We start from the raw sequence: 21,549 nt of genomic DNA, 5'->3' as shown, positions 1-21,549 counted from the left end.
ACATGCGTCACGTAACATGTGATGTGTAAGGCGGGCATGGTGAATTGGAGGTGATGGTTAACACACAATTGCTTGGTGTTTCGTTATAATTCTATGAAACCACAGTATCTGCATTCCAAATACATATACAACTTTCACAGTGGATGTTTTTAAGACCACCGAAATCTGACTCCATTGTGCAAGTTATTCCCGAAAATGTTGGTAATTACCCAGCCGGTAAAAAAAAAGTCCCACTCACCTCTTTATGTACCCCGAAAACTAATTACCGTGTTCACAAAAGCCCACCGCTGGATCCTTTGTTGACTGATGTAGTTCATTCCATTTTGTACTTTCACACCCCATTTCTCCAAAATAAATTTCGATATTATTATCGCATTCTAAGCATAGGTTTCCCACTGTATCTCCAACATCAGTACACGAAATGGATATGGCAAGAAAAGTACTTTGGAATTAAGTAGACAGCGTCTACGACCATTTTCGGCCCAGATATATGGGAGATTCGTATTTTAATTGGAACTACGAAGTGACGCCATTAGTATTTGGGCTAGTGCGCATGTGCAAATTGTGTGGCGTAAGTTAATGCTGACATTGACTTACAGCAATTTGTAACGTTTCAGGCAAGTAAGCAGATGTCGTAAATGTGAGTTTTTATCATAATATTGGTTGAAAATATGGAGATCTCAGAATTCTGAAAACAATGGCGAAGTGGGGTACAGATCAGACAATAAAATTTTTGAAAGAATATTCCACATACAATTGCCTGTGGGATTATAATGATGAACAATACAAGAATAAAAATTCAAGAAATGATGCATTACGAGCACTGGCTGCATTCATGAACCTTGAAAATTTTGATGCCAATGCAGCCAAAAATAAAATACATTCTATAAGAAACACATACATGAATGAGATGACCAAAATAGCACGTAGTAAGAAGTATGGTAAAGTTTACAAACCACAATTGCCATGGTTCAATCTTGCAGACAATTTTCTTCGTAAAATAGTTAAAAAGAGGGAAACTCAATCAAAGCTGGTAAGTGATTATTTGCTTTCAAGTGTTACAAAGTACTGCCCTTATTACTGTGTTGTTAAATTAAATTATGTATATTATAAAAATTTTAAATTATATAACTGCAAGTGTTTTGACAAGTTATCTAGTCTTTGTTACTTTTCTTTTATGTGTCTTATCAAAGAGTGACTCTTTCAAAGAAAATACACTTTTAACATGTTAATTTGAATAATTCTATTCTATATCAGTGTTTCAGCTATAACCAGTTTTAAGTTAAATAATTTTACTGCTGAAATCATTGTGTGAGAATCCTAAACCTATAATAATTATAATACTCTCTGAATGGGGAATATACCTTCTTGCAAAGAGCCCATGTAGTTGAGATACAGTTTGAAATTAAATGGAGTAGTCTGTATAGTATTTTAAAATGATTAATGTTTGAATCATTATTCTTGTAATTCTTAAATGTGTGGATATACGTCGTACAAAACTCAGTTGAAACAAAGTCCTTTATGAAGTTAATAGTCAGTTTGTTTTGAATGTCTTCCATATGCTTTAAAACTTGGAAGCCATATTATATTTACAGTTCTCATGGTGGTGTTATGTTGTTGTTCTGGAGTGTGACACCATGTGGTCATATAGGTAGATACCAGCATTTCAGAGAAACATACCGTCTTCATCAGGCCATGTTTGTCCAGTGATGGATATTGTTTCATACTGGTAAATTTAGTAACATAATTAGTAGGAACAGGAATTACAGCCATTTGAAACAAAATTAGCCTTACTCAAACTTCTGTGGTAGTCATACACATGCAATTTAAGTTCACTTCATATAATATACCACTTAATAGTTTGCCACCATGCCAGAGAATGTTTAATCTGAAATTAGAATTTCTGTTAATGAAATCTGTAACAGTTTTTAAAGGAAACTTATATCAACTTTATATTGAAGAAATTAATGTAAAACAACTTTTACTTTCAGGTGTTAATTGATCAAACAACCAACAATTCTGCTGGAACATTTTGTGACTCAATTTCAGAAAAAGGAACTCCATCCTTTGTTTTTCCTCCGCTGGACAAAATTATGTTTGCAAAGTCACAAAAGCCAGAGTCATCAATTTCAGCATCAAATGTGGAAAAAGATGCACATCCATTTTCATCTCAAAGTTCCAAACCTTGGCAACTTGCTTCTATATATCCATCCTTATTCTCAGATCACTATCCCCCTGAATGTACTAATGAAAGTGCTTCAGAGGTAAGAAAAAAGACACTTGGTCATCTGTTATATTTAGAAAATGCTCTTGCATCTCTCAGAGATATTCCCAGCTCCAAACATAGAGAAGATGAATTTGATGCATTTGCTCGAAGTATAGCTATGCAGATGCGAAGCCTACCTGTAGAAGAGGGATTAGAACTTCAAGGGGAAATTCAGAACCTTGTAGTGCAGAAGAGACTAGTATCAATTCGTAAGAGGCATACAGTGGATAACGTAAAAGCTCCATCAGTACCAGTATCACATTCTCCATAAGGTTCAAGCAAAGATTATTTAAATTGTAGTGGAGTGAGTGAATGACATGTGACAAGTGATGCTGAATAAAAGATTAAGTATTACAATATTAATATAGTTACTGTAGTGTTAATGCTTTAGTATATTAGGGTCTAAAATCATGTAACAGCAGTAATATGTAAGACTTGTAAATTTCTGTCATTATGATGATTATGATTATAAAAGAGTTCCAAAAAAGTGTAACAGAAGTTAGTAGAAGATTCTCCTTAATTACAGGAAAATTCCGCATTGATTAATTAGACACAAAATCTGGTGAAAATAATTAAATAACTGAATAATTCTTTCTTGCTCCACTTTAAAGACTGATGCTAACAGAACAGTTATTTAAAATGTCTCATATATTATATTACAGTAAATTTGGATCTTCATGTGTTCACTGCATTACATGCAGGAAACACATCAGTCATAGACGACAAATTAATCTGATAATTATTATCTCTCCAAGAAGTGTTGCCATCGAAGTGTAATTAAGTTAAGATGAATAAAAATACATATATTGATCTAATTTTATGCAGGAGCCTTTACTTTACTCACTGAATATTTTATAACAGTCTTTTGGTATGAAAAGTATACGAATGCAAGTTAAAACCCCGTAGTCCTGGTCCAGTGATTCGATCCATGATGGGGGCAGAGGATTTTTCCTCTAGCTTTGCGTCCAGACCGGTTCTGGGGCCCCCCTAACCTCCTATCCAAAGGGTACCGCGGTCCTTTCCCCGGGGTAAAGCGCGGCAGGGGAGTGATGCTGACCACTCACCCCCATCTAGTGCCGAGGTCAGGAATGAATAAGAGCTATACCTTCTTTCACCCCAAGCGCCTACATGGCGTATAGTGGGGCATCTTTACTTTACATTTACATTAATTATATATAATCTCAGTTTATAAATTGTGGCCTATTGTTTCTCGACAACTCCCACATTGCTGGACTGACTCCAACCGTTGAAAATCTATTTTAAATGTCATGGACCCTACATCTCAAATATCGTCATTCTTCACGGGAACAGAGCCCCATAATTTTAAAGCCGGTGAGTCATATTATTCGACGATTTACAAAGCGGTAATTTAAGACTGTCAGATCTTAACTGTTTTATTTGTATAACATATTTTCACGTATTTCTCCAGCATAACTTGTAATCAAAATCGGTTCAGCCATTTTCGAGTTTTGTTATGCGTATGGACAGAGGAGCGATTTTAAAAGGCAATCCGCGAGGTATTGAAATGATAAGACAGCTTTACTTTTTTAATGGCCGTTAACCCTGCCATATTTTGAAAGAGGAATCTTATGAAATCGACTCTAAAACGTTATCGTTACGTAGTTGTAGAAAATATGGGCCTGCATACTTGTAAATTGTGCAACCGGATTGGCTATAATCTATACAGAATTCGAGTACCTCCAACGTTTTCCTTATGCTCGTTTACAACGGGTTTCAAAAATTCTCCTGTTGCTTCTGCATACTAATGTACTTCACTAATACATTGAAATAATGTATGATTTAAGAATAATATAATTACAATGATCCAAATTCTTAAAATGTTAATATTTCTAAACATGACATATTCTGTTCATTAATTGTTATTTAATTATGTGCCATCGTATAATCCATGCCATACGTCACTGTAGAAGTTGCTACATAAACAGCTGTTGGAAGTTTCATATTTGTAGCTTCATAATGCAAAGCTCCAAGAAACAGTGATATTCACGTTCAGCCAGTATTACATAACTAAATGCTATTTTCTGCAGGGAATGTAGTAACACTGTTTAGCGTAGTGGAACAGCTGACTAGTTGGATAATGAGTGCTGTGGCTCGCTGAGGATCGAGTGTTTGCTTGGTGCAAGAGAGGTTGTAGTTTGTTGAAAGAAGTACTGTTGGAGCAATAAGGAGAAGTTTTTCACATCACATTCATCACAATGGCGGGAGAAAAGCCGAAGACCATTCCAAATTCTATTAAGTTCTTGTTTGGTGGACTCGCCGGGTAAGTAGTAGTAGTGTATTTTCTAGAAATGAAAACGTTTCAAAATGCGGTAATTGATTTGGATATGCGCTTGGTCGCGGAATATTTTAATGTTTTTTTCTTTTTTCCGAAAATGATGCCCCTTTAAGCAACTAATTACAACACATTTGTAACAGAGTTTGTAATAATATTAATTTACAGCATGGGAGCAACATGTGTCGTCCAACCTCTTGATTTGGTAAAGAACAGGATGCAGTTAAGTGGTGAAGGAGGAAAGGCAAAAGAATACAAAACAAGTTTTCATGCAATTCAGGGAATAATAAAAAAGGAAGGAATTGTGGCCATGTATACAGGTCTATCAGCTGGACTCCTTCGACAAGCTACGTATACAACCACAAGACTTGGAATATACACTTGGCTCTTTGAAACATTCTCAGGGTGAGTTCTTTTAATTTTAGTCTGATCAGCAAGAAGTTACACTTCTGTACTTATGTCAGGTGGAACCTAGGATACTCCATGTAAAAGTCTGTGCATGTTCCAACTAAACATTTTGTATAGAGTGAGTAGTGACCAGTGTAATGAACAGGTAGCATAGGCACACCAAATAAATGTAAGACCATGTGGCAAGACTATATTTTAGTAAGGCTCTTGCAGATGTGTTATGTGATGAACAAAACTCAAGGTACTGTGTAGTATTCACTGCTTCTGCCTAATATCATATGACATTAAAATGAGGTCTAGAATATATTGTGTTAAATAAAGCTTTGGATTTCTGTATGACCCATCACTTGCAAATAGTGACACATTCGTATTGCTCACACAAAATAACTAAGTAATGTTATGTGTAAAGTAGCCAAAATATATGGGTTAATACACAGAACTGCAGCCACTAGTAGTTGATAAGATCCCCAAACTCCTTCCTTTTCTGCAGAACTGTAAAACTTGTTTGAGACATGACTGACCTAATTCAAAAACTTGTCATTGATTTGTCTTTCTATTTTTGGCCAAGTTCAGCCAATGCAGGAAGTACTCCTCATGGACCTCGTTATGAATATTATTCAGGGTGTAATAAATGTAAAATTCAGTTGATAACGTAACTTATTCTTTGTGTGTCTGCTGAAGGAATTTCTTTTTCAGTCAGTTTCACCAAAATTCTATGACATTTATTTTTCAGATGTTACTAAGTATGTGCAATTTTGTGTGCCTGTGTGGGAGTATCCCAAGGTTTCTTGGTTTACCTCAGTGTAGCTAGTCAGAATGGATTTATGTTTAACCAAACAAGGTTGTAAAATTAAATGACCTTAAAATGAACTTGTGGTTATGGTTACAGTTGAAATATTGTTTTAATCAGTTAAATGAATTATGTTGACGCAGTGTGGACTGGAATCCAAAATTCAATCAGAATTTTGCTGTCAACACTGTGTCCAAAAAGTTCTGGGACCTATGTAAGAGGAACTCAAGTTTATTGCTAATTAGAAGGACGTGTTATTGGCTCACTGTTCATCAATTAAACTATGGGAAGCAGCAGTATAGTTTTTATCTGTTGATGTTTCCACCAAGGCAGGTCATTTATGACAAAACCTCCCCCATATCATTATATCCTTAATGTGACTCTCTTATTTTGTAGTGTATTATAATTTTATCTGTGTATATTTTACTTTTGTGTTAATAATTGACCTATAGGACAGATGGCAAGCCCCCAGGTTTCTTTGTAAAAGCAGCTCTGGGAATGGCAGCTGGAGTAGTTGGTGCCTTTGTAGGAACACCTGCAGAAGTAGCATTGATCAGAATGACAGCTGATGGTCGATTACCTCCAGCTGAACGACGGAACTACAAAAATGTGTTCGACTCATTATTTAGAATTGTAAAAGAAGAAGGAGTCCTCACACTTTGGCGAGGAGCAATTCCAACCATGGGCCGAGCCATGGTGGTGAATGCTGCTCAACTCGCATCCTACTCGCAGGCCAAACAATTCCTCCTAGATACCAGTGAGTATAAGTTGTTTTATTTGTATTCGCAATAAACTAAGCTAAAATCATTTTCTTCTTCGGAGTGATCAAAAGCCTAGCACCTTATGCTCTTAGCATTACTTTATCACAGAAAAACATGTTGGATGCATTCAAACGCAGAGTGTAGTGAGCATAATCTTCAGCTGCCCCGGTATGTATCAGATGTGTGTAAGCCTCTAACAGTAACAGAGTATTATTTGCAAGAGCAGTAATTATACATTGTTGAATATTACTTTTAGTTACCAAAATTTATGTGTTTCCATATTTTCTGGTTCCAAATAAAGTGACATGGTGCTTCTACATTGAACATTTATGTGATCAGAGAGCATCAGTGATAACAATATCTGTTGAGAGAATTTTAACATATAAAACATAAGGACATTTAAATTAAGTGGTTAGAGAGTGTCAAGATACAGTGAACGTAGATGGTGCAGCAAAGGGTTAGATACAGTTCAACCTAATTGATGTTCTTTTGTTTCTTTATTTCCAGGTTACTTCAAGGATAATGTCTTCTGCCACTTTGTTAGCAGTATGGTTTCTGGCCTTGTTACTACGGCTGCTTCTATGCCAGTTGATATAGCAAAAACAAGGTAAAATTACTCTCCCCCAAAATAGTGTACTTTTTCTAGACATTGCTAAAATATGTATCATTTTCATGGTAATAGTGTCACACCTTGGGGTGGTTGGGTGGTCAGCATGATGTGTGGTGCAGGAGATGGCTCTCTTCCGGGTTGTTGCGCCGTGTAGTCTGGTAGAAATTTACTGATGTTTCAGAGGCCCTTGCTGCCTCCATTATCAGGATGATGAGTGATGATGGAGGCGGCAAGGACCTCAGAAACTTCGGTGAACTTCTACCAGACTACACGGCGCAACAACCCAGAAGACAGCCAACTTGAGACTCGCTGCCGTGAAAACCTCAAATCCTACTTACATGTAGTACGGTTTAAAGATTTGTTTATTCTTTCAATCAGCACATTCTGTTGTTTGTGTGTGCTATGTTTAGCGATAGAATGTCAACCTTTATTGACAGTGTGTCACTGTACATGATCCAGCTGGTTGTACATCACAGTAGCATACCATTAAACTGTTGAACCATGTAGTTAAAGTACGTCGAGCAGCCCCTTAGTCATGGATTTAAATCCCCTATATCTGTATGATAAACTTTAAACTATAGAAGAGTCATAAAATAAATAACATGACAAATATTGCACATGATGTAAAAGTGATATTGGGGCTGAATACTCTTCATTGCCACGTTTAGAACAGCTTTTCCACCCACCCGTGTAATGGGTACCAGGCCATTTCTGTATGGACAAAGGGGACTGGAATGAAAAGTTGATTAGTCAAATTCATCTAGTACTGAGGATAAGACTGCATTGCTGTATGTATTCATTTTATGTATGTTATGTAAAGAACGCGTAACAACTGACTGTCATTATTCTTCCTTATCTGTTCTTCCATCTATATTCAATCAGCATAAACCAGCTACACACTGGAAGAAAATGCTGTAGACTAAAACAGTGTAATTGCTGAATAGAAAGTACTGCAACTTGTATAATTGATAAATGCAGAGGTCACCCACTGCTATTTAACCTTTACCTATATATGCAATGTTATCCCTTTAATTTTTCTCTTTCTATTTTAGAATCCAGAATATGAAAACAGTTGATGGGAAACCAGAATATACTGGTGCTGTTGATGTACTAGCAAAGGTTGTACGCAAAGAGGGTTTCTTTGCCCTTTGGAAAGGATTCACTCCATACTATGCTCGACTTGGGCCACATACTGTTTTGACATTCATATTCCTGGAACAGATGAACTATACATACAAGAAATATGTTCTTCAGGACAAAAGTGGAAAAGGAGGTGGACTGTAAATTAATTAAACAAGAAGACTGCAGGTTGTTGTATCCATTGTCTGTTATCATAGAGCATTGCTTATCATTTAAGAGAAGAAAATATATTGTTCATAATATTTGGTTATAAAATATTTTAGCATTTGGTTTTACTTCTTACTCTGTCATGTTTTGTTTTTTGGTCGATTGTTGTTTAAGTGTTAAACTTTTTTGTTACTCCAATTTTATCCTGATTGAAATTTTTGGAATATGGTAATACTCATAATATATTTTATATTGCATTTTACTACTGTGGCCTTCTTTTCTTTTAAAATCACTTTTGAATGGGAATATTTCATAAAAGCACATGTAATCAGTGGTTTTATAAATCATTCATTAATCATCTTACCATTTCATGCTATATAGTCTGAGGTACTGATAGCATTATTAAATAAAACACAAATAAATAAAACCGGCATGCAGAGAGCATCTATAATAGCAAAATCATATGTATTTGTAAATTGTGCCATTGTAACTTTATAATTATTAAAAGCTCATAGAGTCTTTATCTGAGCCTTGGATGGTTGAATAACATTGTCTGTGTAACAAGCAAACCATGCAAAAGAAAAACGTACCTTTCCATTCATTAAATTCATTTGGACTATTTAGAAATGTTGACGAATAGAGCAAAAATAAGGGCAGGCCTTGTAGTTGCAATGGATATTACACATCTTACAACTAGAAATTTGAGACATTAGTAATTTCTGGTGAAATGAACATGAACAGTTTACCTTGTGAATTTAAAGTGCTGCATATCTTTCTTCATTAGTCTTCAGCTGTCTTTAAAAATAGTTTTCACCTGTTATTTCCATATTCTTGGTTCGTCTAATGGTACTTTTGTTTGTTCAGAGTATTTAGCATTGAATGATATGTTATTTAGGGAATAATGAATTGGAAATGACGTGGAAGGAAAATGTTGTGACCTAATTAAAATATTGCAATGACATTTGTTTAGATTCACTAAGGAAAACTGAAAATCTGGGCTGAGATTGATTCTGAAACCTACCAAATAGAAGCAGAAGAGTTAACTGCTTAACCTGTTATTGATGAGAAGGTACATGTGTATAGTTAAATATACAATAGCTTAATAATTTTGTGATTAAGAATTTAGTTCTTGCTGTGTGTACAGTATACTGTCCAAAATTAGTTTTATAAAGCTGATATTAATAGTTGAATTGTTAAAGCAAGCGATGCCTGCTTGTTTAATTCCCGTACACGTTGAAGGAAATAATGCATAACGTCCTTGCTTGATGTGATATTTGACGTTTAAATTTTGGCTTTACTTTTTGTCTTCCATTAGTACAAGTTGGCTATACTGTAACCTGTCTGCGAGTCCATGCTACAAGATTGTGTTAAAGTGTGATACTTTAAAAAGCTCCTTGCAAACAATTACAATAATACAGAACTACATACATGGATAAAACAGTCTCGTTAAAATATTTTCATATTTATGCATCAGCTATCTTGGCCCGTTCACATATAATCAGTGAAGCAACTTGTAACTGTCTCTTCTCTGTTCAGGCTTTCTGATATTTTTAATGTGTGTGAAGAGGTTATCACTTATGTGATTGCATTGCTCTCTGCCACTTATATTGCTGGTCTTAGGGATCTATCACTGTGTGGACTTGCAAGCAGATACCAGACGGTTTATTTCTCTGAAATGTTAGTATCTATGTACATGGACACACTGTGTTTCTACCCGGAAGACCAACATCTTCACCTTTGTGAGAACCTCAAATCTCATATAACTTATAATGTGGCCAAATGTCACTGAAAGGCCTGCAAAAACATGCCTAACAGTGTGTAACAAAAGTGTAATAATTCAAACTTTTATAGTTGGATGAAACTCATGTTCCTGTAATTTCTTTAACAACAGTGTTTAAGTTAAAGATACAAGCTAACGTAGTTTTAATAGGTTCAGTATGAAGTTAATGTTATCATAAAAAATACAGCATATATGTTTATACATTAAGTAAATGACTTACTTTATTTATTTAATTTTCTTAAATTATTTTCTTGTAGACAAGGTCATACAGAAATTTTTATTTATTGGAGCATTAATATTTAAATGTTCAACACACTGTGGGGAAGTTTAAGTGTATATTCTTTGTCAATGCAAAAGTTTGAGGTCGAAGCAGAATCCATATTTTACTGGATTCCATTCTATAGGGATCACCAGTCTGTTATTTTAATTTTATTTTCCTCTGATTTTAGTATTGTTAGAAGACTGAAAATGATTGTGCGAACAAAAGCATTGAACAAAGAAACTTTTCTAAAATATCTAATTCTGATATGTGATGGTTACCATGACTGCACATATGCATGTACCTCCAAGTTAGAAAGTGGGGAAATAACTTGAAACCCCAAACTACTAATGCTTTTCTAGTTTAAATATCTCACAAGGGAATACTGAAGTTGCAAACCCAAAGTGAAGATACAAATACTGATATGTAATATATTAATCTCTTTATTCTTTAATCCATTAATATTTTGTGCTTTATACTGAATGTATATATTTAAATGGAAAGTCATATTTATTGAGAAAAGCCTTTTACATATCAGTGCTCATTCACTGCCAGGTATTTAAATTGCTAGTTTAATCCTGTGTACCGGGTGGGCATTGCCTCAGCAAATCAGCATGTCTTTGGTTGGGAAATTAATTCTATTGAATGTATTTTGGAAATGTACACATATTTCATTCTTCAAAATTTTCACTGATCTGTAAAGGTTTTGTCATATCTGGATAATGCCTGTTGGAGGAAAGATATGTTTATATTACAAAGATGATGTGCAAGTTGTTGGTGATCTGCAAACACATTCTAGTGGTTATTCCTGTCACTGACGTAGGTTGTATTAATCATTTAACTAAATCTGTCTTATTACTTCCGTTCACGAGAATGGTAAGCTTGGTCATTTTCTTCATTGTATTTCGTCATATGTTCATTGTTCTGGCAATGTCAGCTGCTGTTACTGAGATACGACATTCTACATAATGGAGATATTTAATGATGCTATATTTTGTGAATAAAATAATAAACACCATTTGCTGCCTTTGATCTGTTTGGCCCATGGTTTGCATGTTGAATGATGAACCTGATAATGGAACTTACAACAGCTGGTATTTACATTAGCAAACAAAAGTAAAGGCTCAAAGGGAAATGACAATAACTGTAGTTGAAGTTATAAATGTTGAATAGTTTATGATGGCTGCATGTTAATTTCTTAGGTTCATGGTACATATCTTATGGTTCATTGGAATAAAATGTTTGTGTATGTGTGTATATATATATATATATATATATCAGGTGGTTATTATTATTTAGTGTTGTCTGACGACAGGTCCATTGTTCTGCCCAAAAAGAGTTCGCCAGTTTTCCCTATTTGGTACAAAGAAATTAATTTATAAAAACAAATTTAAAATTTTACAGGTCACTGGTTTGAATGAATCTCACTTTTGTTGTATGGAACATAACTAAGTTTGTCTGCTCCAAACTGCAAGTTATAAAATGCTGGCAGTTTTGTACATGTTTAAGGGAATATTTTTTATGCACACACATTTGCTTAACTGTAGGTAAAATTGTAGTGTATGTAACTGGTGAAATTTTATATTGATGTCAGTTTTCACCACCTGATTTACGTATAGGAAGGAATTGGTAAAGAACTGCTCAAATATGTCAGATTATCTCTTACAGACATTTTTGTAGACAGTTTTTGATCCACAAATCAAATTAAACTATGAAGCACATGATACTGACAGTTTTTCAGCTGAGATATCAGTATAATTTTCCATACTGACTATTATTTCACTTGTATTTAGAATGTACATACATTCATATTAATTTCATATAGAAAAATATATAATTGTTATTTTATGCTAGTTGTACTTTTATTCAAATAATTTATTTAAATTATGGATATTTAATTTTATTGTATTGTTCTTTATTTCAGTAGGATACCCAAAATGATGCATGAGTACATTCTTAGCACAAATTTGAATTAAACGTACGGCTTCAGATGACTTGCTAAAGATTGGCCAGATCCTGTGCAAATTTTTCTGTGTGCCTTCCACTAACCGTGGAAGAAGTGGAACTCATTAATATCAAGAAGAACCTGGCATGATTTGGAGTTCAGATTAAGGTGTAGTTCTCTGCTGGCCATCATCTTCATCGTCACTCCATTGTCAATAGTAAGTGGAATCCTCTCTGTGGAAACTTAGTATGAAGCAAATTCGGAAAACCTAATTGAATGCTGTAGGTCTGCTGAAGTTGTTGGAATGTAGCCAGATCTTAGTGGCCACTTCTATTAACAATCCATGTTGCCTATTATTGTAGCCAGTATTGTGGTATCCTTGAAGTTGTTACATTGTGCTGCCCGGATGCCATGTCCAGCCACTACCAATTTCTCCAGTTGGAATAGGTTCACTTACTCCCTTAATCGTGTGATTTATCTGCCTGTCCATCTGACACAGTTTACAACATTTATGGTTACCAACTTAATCTAACAAAGTAGGGCCACCAAGGATAATGGAAGGAAAGATCACAGTAGCTAACATCCCAGGTTGGACTATGATGATTGCTTGCCTCCACCCTCTATTCCCTGTTGGCATATTCTCCAACAAAGACACCAGGCTTCAAGAGTTAACTGTATATTAGATACGATGGGTAGTTGTATCACTCATCACATCAACCCATATTGACTGAGGCAGACATAGTCTCTGACACTCTGGAAAGTAACTGCAACTTATCACCAAATCAATCTTCACTACATTTTCTCGTTTCTCTCATTTAATACCCCATAAGAACTTCATCAACAATAGTTGCCACTGCCCAATGAAGTGTTAAGGGACACTATTAAGGAAATGAAATAAACCTTAAAGCTCACATTTATTTCACAACAGACTAGAATTCATAAATCATGATACAGTTTATGGGCTGTTTTGACATATATAACTCATGTATTGCATCACAAATCTGCTTTATCATAATTTCAAATATACAGCTTAGGTATTTGTCTTACATTAATATGGAACAAACATAAGCACATTCTGATCTAACTTCCTTGTTTTTGCATATGCTGTAATGTTAGAAAGAGGTAGTAATGAGACAATTGTTACTTGTTTCAAAACTATCCACCAAGCAGACTAGTAGCCCTTTCAAAAGCCAGCTACATCAGATATTACTAAAATATTTCTGATGACATAAAAGCTCATTACTATCACAGTATTTAAGATGACAGAATGGTGACAATATTGTCAAGAACAGTTGAGGCTGAACACATTATCTAACTGTAAGCAAACTGAACTCAAGCACCAACGTATAATATAGAAACCCCATTCTCTGCAGTTAAATTGTTTGTATCACCTCAAAGGACTGTTACAGTAATCTGCTTGGAGGACATTTTATAAAGTGAAAGTCCATATGAGATGACAGTGACAGAGGATGGGAGCATGTTTAGAAACAGCTGTACTTTTTATACTTAATCTGTTAAAATCAATGGCCACTAGAACATCTCTAACAAGCTTTGAACACCTCAATATGAGGAAATATTTCAGTGATTCACAAAATCAAGTAAATAAAATAAATAATTATAGAACATTGCAGGGATTTTTTTACAACTGTTCATTTTGGTATAATACTGATTTTGCACTGCATAGACCAAACATACTCAGTCAATAGCAATACTGTAAATTATACTGCAGTTTTATGATGAGCAAAATATACATCAAATAGTTCTAGTAAGTCACAGAGATGAAAGGTCATATCTGCCACCTGCCAGTTAGACAAACTGTATTGTAATTATTTCCACTTGTGCATTTATTACTGGATAGACAATATAGGACTTGAAAATCGGAATTATGAATAATCAGAAAGTTGCATCTTCCATTTAAAATCTGAATATAATACATCAGTGGAAGGGCACAACATACAGAATTACTTATTATGAAACCTGGCTTAGTACATGTATGTACATTACTGAAAAAATAATTATTTTTAAAGTGTTTAGTATAACAAAACATACAGTTAAATATTAACCATATAATCAAAAGAAGTGACATGAAAATCACAAAAATTGTAAATTACACAAATATGCACCATGTATTTTTTTAATTGTGAATTGCACATGCATCTTTGAAATTGGATGCATTAAAGCTAAGAAAGTAATCATCATGCAAAAACCGAATAATGGACTCAACAGGGCAAAGGTATATGGGTGACTGTTTTTTTGATGAAGACTGTGAATTTGTAGCATTATGAGGGGTTTCAGTTGTGTTGTACTTATGCATCTGATGCATCAAGATGCTGGTTGCACCTTTACAAAAATGGATGTGATTTGTGAGATCTCTACCATTGAAAACAAGACGGAAGAAGAAATCCCTTGCAATGGGGCCATCTTTGGGTAGCTTGGAGATTAGATGTTGCTCTGTATTCTTATACACCTCAAGAACAAGGCGAGAGGCATAATGAGGAACTGTTGTCATCTCTGATACAACACCAAGAGCAGTAGTAAGGTACTGAAGGGTTCTGTCATGACCAGAATATACAATAAGCTTGGGCTTCCGTTCAGAGATAATACGAAGCATATGAGACACTATGTCACGCATGAGACCATATGCCCGGAGCAAACAGTATCGCTTTAGGTTACTGCTCTTCACATACTGTCGAGTCTCCCATTCAGTATATGCAAACAATCCAGTGACTTGCTCCATTCGGACACAAACTTCTTGTGGTACCTTGTTTATTGATAATCCATCAATGCAAGGTAACTGGGCTCCATGGCAGACATAAGTCAACAGAGCATCCCTCAGTGCAATAGGGTCGGACGCAAGAGTAGGATCTGGCATTTCAAAAACAATTTCAGCAACAGTGCTGACAAGTTTCACAACAGCTGGGTGGGATCGGAAATGGTCTGAGCTCTCTGCAGAGAATCTGTGCCTGAATTTCTCTGCTGCTGGACAAGCACAATCATTAAAACAAAATGCTATACTCTGGCTTTCCTTGAGAGTTACCTTCTGAAAATCCTCAGAAGAAAGAAAGGCATAAAGAAATGACAAAGCACTCTGGAATGTTCGTCTGTACCGTGTACTATAGACAGCTATATCATCAGCTGAGAGGGAGCCATTTCCAACACCTAACTTATCCCCATAAACACCTCTCAAAATCTGACCTGTTTTAAGATGTTGAGAAACTCCAACAGGTGTCAGTTGCCCCAGCTGGCATTCCCCTGAACTTGGTGGAACCAAAGGAAAACCATGAAAAGGACCCAAAAACTGGGAGAGAAAGCTTGAAAATCTACCTGGTTCTGACAGGTTTTGAAGAAAATATTCATATGAACGAAAATTTTTATCAGAATCAATGCCACCAGATCGAAAAAGATCTCCTGCACAGTTGACATTAGAGATATTTCTAACATGGGCTAATGGTCCCCGGTCACCATGTCGAAGGAAAACCAATATTCCTTGCAGAATGTAATTCCCATGAACCAGACCTTGAAGAAAAGGAAACCAAATAAGAATATAAACAAATATTTTGAAAATTCTTAAGCAGCATTGGTTATACATATGCTGCACATGTTTCTTATTGTAAATGTGATGTGTCTTAGTTCTTAGCAAGTATTTTAACACTTTCTAATTTACATTTACTACTATGATACTTGCTGCTATCATATTTACCTTCATGTCCAATGATAATTTCCTCTGGAGGGTTGCACAACTTGAATATTCGTCTTGTCTTAATATCAGGCTTAAAATTTTTTGAAAAGCTTCGTATGGGAATATCATTGTTTGTATGCTTCAAGGCAGATATACTGTCTTCATTTCCTATGTATTTATACATTCCTGCAGCAGTAAAACGTAATTAATGTTAATTGTTACTACTTTTTGCACAGGTGTCATTTGTGACTGCATTGTTCCATTGAAAAGATGACAGCAACACCTTATCTTTAGTTCATTTACTGTTGTTAAAAGTTAGTGGCAAGTGTTACTAATCTGGCATATAATATATAAAGAGCAAATAAGCTAATGCCTAATGTATCTGGTAGACCAGACAGCATATAAAATGCCTGCTGTGTAATTATGCGATTGTCAGCCCTCTTTGAATTTGTGTATTATATATTTTAAAATTGTAAATTTTCTGAAGTTATTTCTTCATGCAAAAAGTAAAATGCCTTTTATTTGTTTAAAAGTACGATTGTGGAATGCCATACATATGAAATACTACATACCGGCAACTAAGAGAAATATCCACACACTCAGGATCAAATAGCAATATAACGCTCGATGCTGCGAAGAAAGCTTCATGGTTTAAACGTACTATTGTAATATGTAGAATAAATTATGATCGTGGAAGTGTTCACATTATTACAGATATGACTACAGTTTATCGTTATTCAATAGATTGAATTTGTGCTGTGCATTCAAACTTCATAAATTACCCCGGGTAAGAAGCAAACTACCTCAATATTCGTAGCATGAATAGATGCTAACGAAAAAGATAGGTTTCAAACATACATTTTCCGGTTGTGTACTAATTTCTGTACTGCATGTCAAGGATTTACAGAAATGTGACGTTAACATTACCTACATACAAACGCTTTCTGCCATGTAAAACCAATTCACAGCTTTAAATTTTACCACTAGATGTCAGATATGCAGTCATAGCAATTGACAATCGTTGTAAACAAAGTCACATGGACAGGGAGGAGAATTTCAACCAATGAACTTGTATGTCGGTTGGGCGTAGCCAATGAACTTCGGCTGTGCACGTGAACCGAGCGTGTGCATGGTGCTGTAGATCAATTTGTTATGAGAGGACCCGGTATTGTGTGCGTAACGCATGCTGTTGTATTTTGTGTAGGGAAAGTTTAAAGCATACGTGGAGACATCTTGGCAAGATTGACAAGAACTACTACAAGAAGAACTTCGTTTATTCTATTATAGTACCCAAGAAATGTGAGAAGTCGTTATTGGTTGACAAACCATGAGATTATTTTATTATTATTTAGTGTTCTGTCTGACGACAGGTCCATATGAACAGGATCCTTCCATCCTTTTCTCGGACTGGGACCTGTTCATATACGTTCTTGGCAGATGATCCAGAAGTGGTTTGCCATTGCCTTCTTCTGTGTGTGAATGGAGTAATTGTTGGGATGCCACGGAGGAAAACTCCGTGTTGCCTAGACCACGGCCTTGCCCAACACAAGTTATAAATCTGAGCACCGCCGGGAATTGAACCCGGGACCCCAGGATTACAAGGCTAGTGTTCTGACCACTAGACCACCGTGGCGGTTTTGAGCCATAATAATTCCGTTTTAAACTCTCATGATGCTGGATTACCTGCAACTGATGGATAGAGGTTATGTGAAAATTATGCACATTCTCATTTCTACCCTAAAAGTTGGACCAAGTCGCTCAGAGTCATAGATTACTTACGATATCAGGGTTCCAAATTATTTATTGTAAATGAGTGATGTTAGTTGGGGAAGAGGAGAAATTTTGATGGTGGAAGTGTAGTTAACCTTACCGACTTCGCCGTTGTGTTTAAGTGTGAATCGATCACAGGGCGCAGCACACTATTCACTGCGCCACTTTGCACGCTCTTACATTGTGGTGTCGCATCTTGGTTAGGCTGTGGTGTGTGTTGTGTTAGTACAGAGATTGTGTTTGAGTTGTAAAGTGGTGGAAGCTGTTGTGTAGTATTAAATCACATTCTTTTCTGTTGATGTAGAAATAAACGTGTTCAATGTCTCAGAGAGATACAGTTATTCATCTCGTCGCTGGCGGGTAAGAAAATAAAGTAATTATGGGATATGTGCGTGTAATTAATCTTTTTTCGTTTCGGCGTAAAGAGGTATTTAGATTATACATTTTTAACTGTTTTAAAGTAGACCAGTTGCTAGACTAATTTGTCGATAAATTATTAGTGATTTGCGGTTGTAGACACCATTCAAAGGCGAGTTGTTAGGTATAAGGACCGTGATTAACCTTCGGAGCGCCTTCATAGTGCATTGAACACAAACAGGAACTAAATAAAAAGGATAATGCCTCGTTTTGTGTTTTTTAATCGTGTCATTGTGGTCCCATGTACTTTTTTCTTGACAATGAAAGAATTCTCTTCTTGTTCAGGGTGGCTGGTACTGTTGGTGCAATAGTGACATGCCCTCTGGAAGTAGTGAAGACACGCCTCCAGTCTTCGTCTTGTGGATTTCATGTTCAAAAAGTTTGCTTACCGAAGATTGCAGCACCTGGGGGCAACAGCAGTCATGTGACATGTAAAACTATTCTTCCTCACCAACGAAGGAGACTAACAACTTTTGCAGCTAGAAACTCTACTCAAATTTTGGCCATTTCACACTGTGGGGTTTCCGGGGCTAAAACCATGGGACTTCTTCAGTGTCTCAGGTAGGGCTAACAGAACACAGTTAATAGTTATAGTTCTGAAAAGTGTTTTCATTTATGTAATCTAAAACCTAGAAATGACAGATTAAACAATAAAGAATAATTATTGGATATTTTCTATTAAATCCTTGTGCTTGATTGAGATTACTGCTTCTAAAGGTAATTGTGACTGGTAATATGACACAGGGTTGCAAGGATTCTTGGCACATGTCTGATTTTTCATAGAGATAGAATTCTATCTAATAGCTCAGTATTTGTGAGGCTCTTAAAGTTGTCGGTAATATAAATTAATTTTCAGAATAAAAGGAACTAAGGATATTTTATTTCTTGATTTGCTTCAGCGTAATATTCTTCAGACAGAATTATTTTTGCTTGTGTGATAGTTGAAAAATAATCCATAGATTCCCAGATTTGATTTATTTTAGGACAACAGAAAGATTTTCCAAGTAACTGTTCAGAACTAAAATGTGGATACTGATCTACGTGCCAGTAATTGCTAATTATAAAATCAGCCAACTATTGAATAAAATAATTAGACCTGCTGCTGTCAGAATCACAAGAATTATAGATTGTTAATTTGTGCAACTGCAAATTTATTGGCTGATATTCAACAGCATCTTTCATTGTTTTAATTGTAATTGATGAAGGAGCATATCATTACATACCGATCCACGATTTATAAATGCATATATCATACTGTGCACTGCCCCGTGAACATCCCACATAGTTTTAATGTAGTTTGTTGTAAGAATGTTCGTGGTGACATGTTTATGTTATGCCACATCACAGTAATGTGGATTAGTTGTAAAAAAATATTTAATTGTTTGTGAAAATATTGTTTTAGAACCTAGCTGAGTCACACTAGCTTCAATGCAGTGAGTGACCAGAATACGCAACTCCTGTGGAAGAGTTTTAGAGAGCATGATTCAAATTGTCCCTAAATTATATATTTGAAGAGAAGTGTTTTCTAAATATACTGTGCTTGCAAGATTCATGTGTGAAAATCTTAACATGAAAGATATTTAAAGACAGGTTTTAATTCAGTTGATTAAGATGCTGAAACATAACAGTTTCTAAAAGCAGTTATAGAATGATCTTAAAATAGTCGTACTATATGTTTCTTTAGTGAATCATACTTTCATGAAAGAAAATATATATTGGCCATATTCGTATGTTCCGAGCGTATGTCTGTGTGTTTGCTTGCTTGTTTGTTGTACTAATGTGTCATGGTTTATAGATATGATGACAAATTTGTTAAAATTAAAAAGGGGCAGTGAATATTTGAATAAAAGCCTAAAGGTTATTAAATATTTCCAGAATACTACTGATTCAGGAATTAGTTTATATAAGAAGCAACTGCCATGGTTACGTTTGACTAGTACATTCTTAACAAAGCTTACTAAACTATCCTAAGCATGTCGTTACCATTTTCTCGGCACCAGATGTGATGGTTATACCACCACAACTCATTCTTCTGAAATTAGGCAGTTCCTGATGAAGATTTTGCTGTCAGAACAGTGGAATGGCATTGCATTCACCATTCTTTGGCGTAACCTGCCCTTGTTGTAAATAGTACACCTGGAGAAAATGGTTCACCTATATAGGTAGCCTACTTATGATGAGCAGGTAAATCAGTCAGTACAAGCCAGATAATCAGGTTTGAACCCCAACAGGGGCAGAGGATTGATTTTCCCTTTTTCCCCCTCTGCATCCACCCAGCCTCCCATCCAATGGGTGTGGAGGGTTCTTTTCCTAGCTGTAAGGCACTGAGGCATGGTGCTGATTACTCACCCCTTTCTAGTGCCAAGGTTGAGAATGAGTAGGAGCACCTACATGGTGCCCAACAGGTTGGCTTTACCTTTTAATTTTTATGTTTTTAGTAACTGTTGTTATGAGATGTGTGAGAATAGAATTTATTTATATTCAGTAGGTTCATTGGCCTAAGATATAGAACGTAGCACAAATTAAATACAGGTAGCTCTCGAATTGCGCCGATTTTGAAACTAGCAAGTCAAAAAGTTAAAAAAAATACTATTATTTATAACGTTTTACAATGTATCTCGAACTGATTCTTATACTAAATCGTAATTCTTACATCGCTGATTTTGAATAAAAAATCTAAATACAGTCATCTCTGCAGTTACGTATGTTTCGTTAACGCGAATTTGCTCAAATGAGATCGATGAATCGGTTTTGCTCTTATGCAATTGAGGCCTTTTCGTGAAATTTTTAAATTTCTTTTAAAAACATGACGATCCTCAACCAGGGACTTCGTCAGAGAACTAACGCCGCTTCATCACGCCATCGCCGATTGTAAGTGTTTAAAATATATATTTTTTAAATTCCCTTTATTTTATTTACGTTATTTCAGAACTTTAAGTGTAATTCCATTATATCACTCGTCAATGTTTGGGTGCAGGGAACGCATGTCATTGACTTCCCACTGATTTACATTATAAAAGAGTTTCAATTTACGCCGATTCGTCCAGGAACGCATCCCCGGCGTAAATCGAGGGTTACCTGTACTTGTTTCTGTTACAAATATAAATTACATATTTGTGACTGATTTACAGTAAACTACAGTATTATAGCAAAAGTAATTGCACAAGGAAGCATCACTATTATTTCTTACGTGTATTTATAATAGGTGAGAAGTTTTGGTTGAGGTTAGTTCCTCTTTGGAGTAGAAGGAGTGAGATAGGAGATATTATTAGTGCTGGCTTAAA

At 35.5% G+C, this 21,549-nt stretch overlaps 4 protein-coding genes across 7 annotated transcripts in view; 3 read left to right on the top strand and 1 right to left on the bottom strand.

Annotated features, from left to right (window-relative positions):
* The first annotated feature begins 43 nt into the window (after positions 1 to 43).
* On the top strand, positions 44 to 4,453 carry LOC110830597 (uncharacterized). Of its 2 annotated transcripts, XM_087358874.1 has the most exons (3): positions 44 to 1,033; positions 1,992 to 2,264; positions 4,315 to 4,453. In XM_087358874.1, the coding sequence occupies exons 1-3, from the start codon at positions 698 to 700 to the stop codon at positions 4,321 to 4,323; spliced, it is 618 nt and encodes a 205-aa protein (XP_087215000.1). In that variant the 5' UTR covers positions 44 to 697; the 3' UTR covers positions 4,324 to 4,453. The 2 variants fall into 2 exon arrangements, with proteins under 2 accessions (XP_087215000.1, XP_021921396.1); XM_022065704.2 differs by lacking the exon at positions 4,315 to 4,453 and having other exon boundaries at positions 114 to 1,033; positions 1,992 to 3,086.
* Positions 3,825 to 12,302, top strand: LOC110830578 (mitochondrial 2-oxoglutarate/malate carrier protein). Its single transcript, XM_022065673.2, has 5 exons — positions 3,825 to 4,547; positions 4,728 to 4,964; positions 6,210 to 6,514; positions 7,026 to 7,125; positions 8,181 to 12,302. The coding sequence occupies exons 1-5, from the start codon at positions 4,483 to 4,485 to the stop codon at positions 8,410 to 8,412; spliced, it is 939 nt and encodes a 312-aa protein (XP_021921365.2). The 5' UTR covers positions 3,825 to 4,482; the 3' UTR covers positions 8,413 to 12,302.
* A 992-nt stretch (positions 12,303 to 13,294) lies between these two features.
* On the bottom strand, positions 13,295 to 17,160 carry LOC110830551 (2-phosphoxylose phosphatase 1). 2 transcript variants are annotated; one of them, XM_022065619.2, is made up of 3 exons: positions 16,651 to 17,160; positions 16,100 to 16,264; positions 13,295 to 15,915 (listed from the first exon to the last, which is right to left on the bottom strand). In XM_022065619.2, the coding sequence occupies exons 1-3, from the start codon at positions 16,724 to 16,726 to the stop codon at positions 14,534 to 14,536; spliced, it is 1,623 nt and encodes a 540-aa protein (XP_021921311.1). In that variant the 5' UTR covers positions 16,727 to 17,160; the 3' UTR covers positions 13,295 to 14,533. The 2 variants fall into 2 exon arrangements, with proteins under 2 accessions (XP_021921311.1, XP_087214998.1); XM_087358872.1 differs by having other exon boundaries at positions 17,006 to 17,160.
* Positions 17,161 to 17,956: 796 nt separating this feature from the next.
* The window catches only part of Rim2 (replication in mitochondria 2), a 32,781-nt gene continuing 29,188 nt past the window's right edge, over positions 17,957 to 21,549 (top strand). Inside the window, exons 1-2 of one of the 2 annotated variants that reach the window (XM_022065642.2) lie at positions 17,957 to 18,208; positions 18,551 to 18,826. In XM_022065642.2, coding sequence (XP_021921334.1) covers positions 18,168 to 18,208; positions 18,551 to 18,826 — 317 coding nt within the window. In that variant the 5' untranslated portion in view covers positions 17,957 to 18,167. The remainder of the gene's footprint in view (positions 18,209 to 18,550; positions 18,827 to 21,549) is intronic. The other variant, XM_022065632.2, reaches the window with a different exon arrangement.

This window comes from Zootermopsis nevadensis, unplaced genomic scaffold (assembly GCF_977971745.1).
Source record: "Zootermopsis nevadensis isolate Lab colony 2312 unplaced genomic scaffold, Znev_1.0 Znev_ptg000030l, whole genome shotgun sequence".
Classification (NCBI taxonomy): domain Eukaryota; kingdom Metazoa; phylum Arthropoda; class Insecta; order Blattodea; family Termopsidae; genus Zootermopsis; species Zootermopsis nevadensis.
The sequence above is the reverse complement of the archived record's forward strand: the minus strand, read 5'-3'. Positions and strand labels throughout refer to the sequence as shown.

Bases quoted from the DNA above. Each gene is read 5' to 3' on its own strand.
- LOC110830597 (XM_022065704.2), top strand. From the start codon at position 698: ATGGCGAAGTGGGGTACAGATCAGACAATAAAATTTTTGAAAGAATAT. The intron at 1,034-1,991 runs GTAAGTGATTAT...TTTTACTTTCAG, and splicing joins GGGAAACTCAATCAAAGCTG to GTGTTAATTGATCAAACAAC.
- LOC110830578 (XM_022065673.2), top strand. From the start codon at position 4,483: ATGGCGGGAGAAAAGCCGAAGACCATTCCAAATTCTATTAAGTTCTTG. The intron at 4,965-6,209 runs GTGAGTTCTTTT...ATTGACCTATAG, and splicing joins CTCTTTGAAACATTCTCAGG to GACAGATGGCAAGCCCCCAG. The intron at 7,126-8,180 runs GTAAAATTACTC...TTTCTATTTTAG, and splicing joins GTTGATATAGCAAAAACAAG to AATCCAGAATATGAAAACAG.
- LOC110830551 (XM_022065619.2), bottom strand. From the start codon at position 16,726: ATGAAGCTTTCTTCGCAGCATCGAGCGTTATATTGCTATTTGATCCTG. The intron at 16,265-16,650 runs GTATGTAGTATT...TTACTGCTGCAG, and splicing joins GATATTTCTCTTAGTTGCCG to GAATGTATAAATACATAGGA. The intron at 15,916-16,099 runs GTAAATATGATA...CTTTTCTTCAAG, and splicing joins AATTATCATTGGACATGAAG to GTCTGGTTCATGGGAATTAC.